At 52.5% G+C, this 9,384-nt stretch overlaps 1 protein-coding gene across 2 annotated transcripts in view; it reads left to right on the forward strand.

Annotated features, from left to right (window-relative positions):
- ATF6 (activating transcription factor 6) overlaps positions 1-9,384 on the forward strand; it is a 94,261-nt gene that overhangs the window by 76,409 nt on the left and 8,468 nt on the right. For both annotated transcript variants that reach the window (XM_023521483.1, XM_023521482.1), the window contains exon 15: positions 627-711. In XM_023521483.1, coding sequence (XP_023377251.1) covers positions 627-711 — 85 coding nt within the window. The remainder of the gene's footprint in view (positions 1-626; positions 712-9,384) is intronic.

The raw sequence follows: 9,384 nt of genomic DNA on the forward strand, positions 1-9,384 counted from the left end.
TGTGTGGACACGTGTTTACGGCCTTTCTAACTCTCCCACTGAGCTGCCTGCTTTTTAAGAGCGAGAACTACATGTCCCTGTGTGCCTGCCGCTTACAAAGCAGTCTGATTTCCGAGGGGCAGGAGGCCTCGTGGGTGGGGCTCCCATCAAGCACTGATTTGGGGGTCAGCTTTTTTGCAGGGGAAATGTTCCTCTTAAAAATAAGATTGAAAATTACTCACATGGATAACTTCGTGGCTTGTGTCATTATCTGGTCTAGCCCCTCATTTTTCAGGCCTGGAAACAGGTGCAGCTCATAGAGCTGTTCTGTGGCAGAAGCGGGTCAGAATCTCAGTTCTGAGCACCTGCCTCATGCTCTATGCAGTGAGCCGCAGCGTGTGTCACCAGAACCGGGGCCACAAAGGCTGCGCCGTGCCTGCCAGTGGAGACGCAGGTGCAGGCTCACTGTGTCGCGATGCAGGGGTCACGGCGTGGCTTGCGGTTTGTTACCCCAGGCCGAGTTCAGATCAGAACTGCCGCTTTTTACAATCCCAGTGAGATGTCGGCATCTTAGAAAGCCCGAACTCGGCCTGTTACAGGACGGAGCCAGTTGTCATACGTAACGGGTTGTTCCTTGTTAATCCTAGGATCACCTACTGCTGCCGGCGACCACGCACAACAAGACCACCAGGCCAAAGATGTCCATTGTGTTACCCGCAGTGAACATCAACGGTGAGTTGAAAGTGTGGTTTATGCGCAACATGAGACCGCTCTGTGTAGCCAGGAGTCCCTGGGTTAACTGGCAGACATTTAAAATGTTCGGTCGGTCAGGTAAATATCCATACGTTAATTTTGAAACATTTTCCACTGTTTTCATACAATACATTTTTTACATTTTATACTGCTTTTAAAATTACTCTTTTAAAAATGAAAAGATCTCAAGTTTTTAAATTACCGTATTTTTAAAGAAAATTCATTCTCTTTTATTTACAAAAATGGAAAGCTGGCACAGGACATCCGGAATGCTCTGCAGGCTCGCGGCCTGGGGGCTTCTGGGTGTTGAGAACGCCACGCTGTGCTCCCAGAGCGAGTCTGTAAGTTAGGGTTTTGGAACTCAGGCAGTTTCCTGCATTATGTAAATGGTGATACTATTCCTAGACCAAACCTCAGAAGCCTGTTTATTTAATCCATAGTACTGATGAACTTGACATCGATAGTATTACGCTTACATTTCGTTTTCCTGTTAGTGCCAGCTGTTAAGTAAAATGCAGATGAGACGGTGATTCTCTGAGATGGTGCAAAGATGTTGGCGCGTGGGGCGCTTGCTTCTAATGGAGAAGGCAGAATTTGACAAGCACAGAAAGCACTGTGCTCCAAGAGGGAGTCCCGGAGGGGAGTACAAAGCACTCAGGAAATCTGGGTTCTTCGTGGGAAAGGGGGGTTTGTCACTCACAGTGACACGGTGTGCGATTGACTGACCACCTTCCCTGACGTACCATACTAGGCTGGGACGAAGCTGGGTGGCCTTCCTCCTCTGGCCCACTTACCTGCTGTAATAGGGCCACCAGCAACTTCTCTGAACTGTCGTGAGAAACGCACCTTGTACAAGGAAGTTGGAAATGAGAAGCTCTTTGAAGTGACCCGCAGTGGGCCAGTACACATTCTTGACGATGACCATCATTAAACCACCAGATACAACTATAAAGCACAACACTGGGATTCTAGATGAATTCCAAGAGAGTTTAGTCTTAGAGAAAACATATTAGAGGTTCATTGTACATTTTAGGATTGTAGAGGATTAAGTTTGCAGTGAGCTGTGCACAGACAGCGTGTTAGAAATGCTTAGGAGGCAACTTTATGGAAATAAGATAACTTTTTTTGGTAGGCGTAAAAGAATGATGACATTTTCTTAGTCTTGCAAAGACATTTGGAACTTTTATTTTTTTAAACAAATCAGACCACAGCACTGGGGAGAACTTGTGTGCCTCCGGCAGAAGCGTAACCGAAGCTTCCGTGGAGCAGACGCTGCTGGTTCGAGGGCAGTGTGTTCCCACCGCACTGTCTCACACTCCGCAGGGCGTGTTTAGGGAACACCCTGTCCCCCACCCTAGGGCCGCCTGGGCGTCTCTGCCAGAACCATGGGTTTGGCTCCGGGTCAGCTCGTGCTCAGGAAGGCTGTCTTCCGCTTCAGCAGGGCAAAACTCACTTAATTTTGTCATTCTGATGCCAGCACTTACGCGGGAGAAGGCCCGGTCGTAACAGTGAGCTGTCCATGTCTCTTAGGCCAGAAACAACAAGGTGCTGTTTGGCTCTGTCTTGGCCAGGGGACTGATTTCTTAAAGTGAGCTTTTCAGGGATTTGAAAAATAGAATCATTACAGGATCATTTCCTTTTTGTTCTGGTTTGGATTTCTTTGTAAATAGTTTTGTTTTTATTTTTTTAGGCTACAGTAAAGTGCTAGAAATTTTGAGATTCACGTTCAAGGGCCGTTGACTGGGTGTGTACCGGGCACGGAGCACGCGTCCCGTCGTCAGGCTCCTCCTGCTCTGACGAGGGCACTTCTCAAGTCGAGCCTGTTTCTCTGCCCAAACCGTCAGGTAGCCCCGCTCGGCGTAGCCTCTTCCGAGCCCTCTGCGACAGAGTAAACGTGAGGACGGATTTGTGAAGTGGAAGGAACGGGGGCAGTGGTAGGGAGGTCTGCCTTGACGGAGACCCACACGCGGCCTCACTTTGTCCAGACCGATTATTGCTTCGGTCGTTTACTGGCAGTTGCACAAGTCATCTTTCCATTTCTGTATTTGTTACTAACAAGCCATTTAACCGGCTCGAGAGCTCTGAGTCAGCTGCCACCGCGTCTCCTCGGGCGTGAGACTTCCTGATGCACAGGAGCCGATGTTGGGCCCACTGTGCCCAGTCGGCCGCGGTCCCCGTCAGCTTCTGTGAGGTCGCTTTCGCTTTCTTTCCTGTGACAAAGATTCGTTCCTACTCGAGCAGATGCTTTAGCTTTCAACAGTCAGTCCTAGAGATCAGCACCTGTGTAAGCCGGCAAGGGCGGGTCAAGGCTCCGGGCCGGTCGGCGCTGGGGTTTCTCTTTCACGCACCAAGCCCCTCCGAAGGGGTTTCCCACGCACTGCAAAGTCGGGAACCGGGGGGTGAGCACGCGGGCGGGAGGGCGCCCAGGGCGGAGCCAGTCTGCCGAAGCCGGTCACCGGGGCACATGCTGTCCCTTCTGTCCCACACTGTCGGCCACACGACCAGCCCTGGTCCATGGGAGGGGGGACTGCAGAGGGTGCGAGCACCTGGGGGCTCACTGGGGACACCTCAGGCTGCTGGCCGTGCCGGCCTGTCACTGTGCGCGGAGTGAGTCTGGAAGTCGGGACGGTGTCCATGGCTCATGGGGAGGAGAGGACCGAGGACCTCACGGGGAAACCGCGCCGGCAGCGTTCGTCCCCGTGTCCCAGCCCGCAGAGCCCGGGCAGGAAGCAGCGGCTCGGCTGACTGACGGGACAGCCAAGACGCCACTGCGCGTGTGAGCGGCAGTCGCCTGCGGCCGGTTCCACGTTGTGTTCGCAGGGGACGCAGCCGCGGTCCGGGCTCACCGCTGCTCAGTGCCGGCATGGTGCCGGGCAACGTGCAGACTTCAGGGCGACTCTGAGACCTGGCTCATGCCCTCAGCGAGCGCGCGGTCTCTCTGTAGGTCTCAGAGGGTCTCCGAGCTGGAAGGAGACGTGGGGACAGCCTGGCAGGGCAGCCTGCTGACCCCGTGCGGGAGCAGGTCGGGGCCACCGGGCGGCGGCCAGGGCCCCAGGCTCAGCTCTTCGGCGAGCTGTGAGACAGTTGTTCACCCGCGGAGGACTTGCTCGGAGGACAGAAACCACGTTTGTTGGAAGCAGAATGACCTCGTGTTCGATGTGGGGAAAGGTGTGCCCTAAAGGTCTCGGTGCCACGCACCTTGCGGCTTCTGAGGTGGGGACGGCGCCAGCTGCAGCCAGGCGTTGACGTGGTGCAGTGACAGCATCCGGGGCTAAGGAGGGCAGCTCCGGAATGAGCTGTGAGTCCAGCCGGTACGTGGTGCGAGCTACACTGTGGACGTGCAGGCGGGGAGAGACCGAGGCATTCGCGAGATTTAGTCAGCGTGTCTCACAGTTTAAAACGGTTTCGGGGTACGTATTTCCGAACAGAACGCTTTCTGACCATCCGTTGCCTATATCACTAGTAGTTTAGGTTGCAAACTCAGCTTTCGTTCCCTCCTGAGCACCTACCACGTGTATCAGGCGCGCTTCTGGGTGCTCGGACGTGGAAATTGCTTCTGACCCTGACCAGGCACCTGGTGAAATTGCAGCCTTAGCGGCGATGTGGCTGAGCATCCGCCTTCGCGCGGACCTCATGGTCAGTGTTCTGCAGCCTGGGCTCCTGACAGTGGCGTCACCTGTCCCTTAAGTGCAGGCGTGGCTACGTGAAGATAGCACAACTAGGTTCCGGTGCATGTTACCTAAGTTCAGAGCGGCGGCTCCTGTGCCACGTTTTGGTCACCTGTGAATGTTTAATATTAGGCACATAATTTGGCACAATGGCCTGCAAAAGGTGGGAGTTTACATTCGCTCACACGCTGGCCTGGGTTTTCCATGCTAAGCCGGGGAGACTGCACACGACGTCAAAACACGGGAAACACACCAGGGGCCTGTAAGCTCCAGGCTTCGTGGCGTCGTACGTTTACCTAATTAAAGCACTTTTAGATAAAACGATCTATTCAAATTTAGTAGACATCGATTTCAGCATTGTTTGCTTTTTCCGTGGCGTTTAAACATACAAGTTTTTTTTTCACATTTTCTAGTGAGTAAACGTTAGTCATTTCCCTAAACTAGCCTGCCTCAGACCACAGGTCAGTTCTACATTCAAAGTAAAACATATCATTTAATAGTAACGACAAACCGTCTGTGTGGTCGCTGAGGAATGTGACGTCTGCGTTTCTTTAAACGTGACCACGGGAAACGTGACCGCAGGCTGGGTGCTGGCACCGCGTCGGGGCGCAGGCGCGCACCTGGGGAGCCTGCCCTGCTCCCAGCAGGTCGACTGCACGGCCGTCACTTGTCCTTGCTGCTGTGCGCTGCCTTCCGTCCAGCGCACAGCTGATCAGCGAGCACTGCCCTTGTGAGCAGCTGGCTGAGGCCCGCGGTGCGGGGGACCCGCTGAGGGCCAGGGGTTGTCTGACGAGGCAAGGGACGCCGTTTAATGTGAAAACTGCATGCAGCCCCTTCCCAGATAGACTCAACTCAGCTCGTGACAGAGCCTTTTTTTTTTTTCATTTTTTAACTTCGAGCTGCTTGTATCAATCAGTTTTCTTAGTTTCAAGTACCAGAAATGAACTCTGTGTAACGTCAGTGGAATTTCTAGGTGAGCCACAGAATCAGACGTGAAGACCCTTAAACAAAAACAGAGCGCCAGCTCCCCCGCAGCTGCTCGCAGACCTAGGCGGCACCATCACTGTCACACTAATCCCAGGCTCTGCTTCCAGAGCCCCTCAGGAGGACAAGGGGCCAGCGCCCCGCGGCTCAGGCAGTTACAGGGTCGCGGGAGCCGCGCACAGACGGTGCGTTCCATCATCGCACAGGCCCTCACGCCGGCGCCGTGGGCGGGGGCCGTGCCCTCCGGGACGGGGGACTCCAGGCCCAGGGAGACAGGTACATGCCAGGTGGCTGCCTTCTGTCTGCAGCACGTTGAATCATCAGAGGGGGCTAAACACGGGAGCTGAGGGAACGACTGCCCGAGGACATGAGGGATGTGGCCCGTGTCGCCTCCAGAAGAGCCGGCTGCTTCCTGAAGCGCCTGATAAGCTCAGTGGAGGACGGCTAGGCGGCGGCGGGTACCGCAGTGACGAGGCCCTAAGGCACGTCATCTCCGGGCGCCCTGCCCACTCGTGAGGGTCAGCCGCAGCATAAGGTCCGGGAAAACAGCCCGCACTCGGAACCACTTGGCCCTCACCTCCTCGGCCCTCACAAGCCCGGACGTGTGACTGTCCTCGTGTGAAATGTGACGGTCGAGGTGGCAGCAACCCGTACACTCTCCTGTCGACTCGGACTGTAAGCTCGTGCGTGGCAGGCCAATAGCAACTAATGTCTTTACTCAGATAGTGTGTCTCAGAAAGCAGATAAATCACGAACTTACTTTTTGATGACAGTAAACTTCCATGAACTCAAAGAATTAAATCTCCACCTCCCACTTAGTTGTGTGTTTTTCAGAAACAATGGTATTTTCCCACGCAGCACGGCTGAGGCATTCGAGTCGCAGCAGGGGAAATACTCATTGAATTTGTCATCGTTATTCTTGGCTTCTACTTTTGTGAGAGCCTTTTCAAAGTTTCTTTGTTTCAATATCTATTTCTCAAGTAGATTTTAAACTGTAACATGCCATGTTTAACACTTGCAGATTAAATCGCATTTGCGATAATGAATCCATATGTTATGTTTCTTTCAAAAAATAGTTTTATCTCAGTATGAAATACAAGATTCTTCACATATTATAAAGTAGAGAATTTTGGAGATATCCCGTATCCACCGGTCAGCTACTTTCCTGTTTGGGTTCAGTTGAGTCAGTGATGGAAACGGTAGCAAATTGTGCATCTAGAATAAATAAAGCGTATCAGCTGCATAGATGCGAACCATCTGCCACGGCCGCTGCATCTCCTGCCTCTCCAGCCGTGTGTTAAGGGTCCCATTTCCCTCACACTCTCATCAACACCATTTCCTGTCTTGACTGTAGCCATCCTAGTGGGTGTGTCACTTGCGGTTTGATTGGCATTTTGCCAGTGTCGAATGTTGTTGAGCAAGATGATCTTTTCACGTGTTTATTGGCCATTTGCACGTCTTCTTTGGAGAACTGTCTCATCAGACTATTTGCCGACTTAAAAGTTTGGTTGTCTTTTTATTATTGGGTTGTAAGAGTTCTTTATTCTAGGTACAAGTTTCTTATCAGATATATGTATGATTTGCGTATACGTTCACTATTCTGTAAGTTTGTCTTTTCACTTTCTTGAGCGAGCCTTGTTCATAAGGTAGAATTTTGGTTTCCTGAATTTTCTACTAAATTTTCTAAATGTCTCAAGTTGTGAAGTAGCCTGAAATTCTTTGAAAGTAGAACTAGACTCTGAGATGTAACAGAAAATGGTAATCGTTAGCGGGGCCAGCGTTTCGGTTGTTTACGGCGTGCCAGGTGTTGTCTGAGGCCTTGCAGCCTTGGCGGCGTTCCTGCTGTTCCCCTCGGGGGGACGGACGCACGGACGCACGGACAGAGGCCTGAGGAGGCTGAGTGAGCTGCACAGAATCCAAAGGCACTGGCAGATTGGAAGGCCCGTGCGGGTTATTTTCTTGACCAGTGTTCATATTTCGTTTGGTCTTCGTATCCCACTGTCATGCTTTTGAAAAGGATACTGTTTTACAGCTTCATTTTTCATCCACTAAAAAAATCCCTAGATTTTCCCCAGATATGTTGGAACCCAGCCATTCACTTCTGCTCTCAGATTTTTGTTTCTCTGAAACTGGAATTTCTTAGTTTCTGACCAAATCTTTTCGTTGATATAACCTTTTGACTTTTTGACTGTCCTTTCCAAATGGGCCCTCTCAAACTAATTTCAATATTAGTCGATTTTAAATGCATTATAAAGGTAAACTTGCTCATTAAAAAATGATTCAACATGTATTTCAGACATTTTGAATGTCTTTCGGATAAGCTACTGTGAAGAACTGAACTCATCTACTCCTCCATTAAAACGCATCGGCAGCTCGGTGTATTACTTACATGTCGCTGTGTAACAACATACTTCAGACTCAGCGGCTTCAAACCACATGTATTGTCTCGCAGTTTTGGCGGGTCAGGAGCCAGGCATAGCTTCTCTGGGCCTCTAGCCTCAGGGCCCCGCATGGGGCTGGGGTCGAGCTGTCAGCTGTGCAGCCGTCCATCCCAAGGCCCAGCTTGGGTAGGGCCACATCCAGGCTCGCTCAGTGACTGTCGGGAGGGTCCCGTGTCTTGTGAGCTGCTTGGACCACGCCTGCAAGTTTGTCACTGGCCGTGGCCGGAGGCCTCCCTCAGTTCCTGACCGTGAACCTCTCGGTCAAGCAGCTCAGAACACGACACCTGGCTCCTCAGTGAGCAAGCGAGAGTGCCCAGGAGGGAAGCCATGGCCTCGTGACCTAACCTCAAAGTCGCTGTCCCATCACCTTTACTAGGTGCCGCTCATTAGAAGGACAGCATTTGGTCCAGTCCACACTCAGCAGGAGGGGACAGTGAGGTGTGAATCTCAGGATGGGCTCATGGGGCAATCTTAGCGCTGCATGTCACCCTCAGTGACTGTCACTCGGCTACGGGACAGAAGCCGTGGTGTTTCTGGACAGAATCCTGATGTGATTCTGTCGTGCAGGCAAGTGATGCTTTTATCTTCAGGAAACAAAAGCAGGTCACCCATCCTAAAGTGTGTGTTTACGTGTGTGTGTGTATACACACACACACACACACACACACACACACACACATATGTATAGTATTTAAAAACCGTTGTGCAGATTTGCTAACGATTTATTAATCCAACTTTATTAGGAGATGGCATTTAAGTTCTGAGACACAGTAGAAAAGACATTTTTACGTGTTACTTCGTTTCTTTCTTTTCTGTTATTCAATTTTAGTCATGGGAAATTTTGGCCAGAGCACAGATGATTTTGATTTCAACATGTTCAACACACAAAGAGCATTTTCTCCCTCTTAAATCCTACCCTCCGCTTCAGTCCTAATTCAACAAAGTGAGTCGTGAGTCGTGGGCCGTGGCAGCTCATTAGCTCAGCGAGGCTCCCCGCGCTGTCCCGTGGCGCTCGAGCTGCGCCTGAGGTCGAGTCCACGCTGCCAGCTCCGGCCCCCGCAGCCCAGCTGCCCCTTCCTTTCCTCTGTCACTACCCCTGTCTGTGCCACGCTGGTACGCAGACCTAGCGCATCCTCGCCCCGACTGCCCATGCCACGGGCTTTTCCATCTTTCTGGAACCCTCTTCCCCCGCATTGTCACACGGCTCAGCCCTTCGCCCCGTCCACTCCTCCGCTCCAGCCGCGCTGCCGCGGGGGCCTCGGTTCACCGCCCTTCACAGCGCGGTCGGCACCGTCAGCGCCAGGGACGGGTAGAGCGGTGTTTGAGAAAGTCATCTGCCGACGGGGGGCACGTGGCTGGTTCGCAGACGGAGGCCGGACTGAGGCTGCGGGGAGGCCCTGCGCCTCCTCCGGCCGTGGTCGACAGTGATCCGAACAGGAGCAAACCGCAGCAGGTGCGCGCTCCAGCGGGTCACAAGACACGGCAGGGACGGCAAGGAGCCCCCGAAACCACGCGACTGCCCTGATCACTCAGGGGACCTGATTTTTAAAGGACTGTCC

This window comes from Pteropus vampyrus, unplaced genomic scaffold (genome assembly GCF_000151845.1).
Source record: "Pteropus vampyrus isolate Shadow unplaced genomic scaffold, Pvam_2.0 Scaffold304, whole genome shotgun sequence".
Taxonomy (NCBI): domain Eukaryota; kingdom Metazoa; phylum Chordata; class Mammalia; order Chiroptera; family Pteropodidae; genus Pteropus; species Pteropus vampyrus.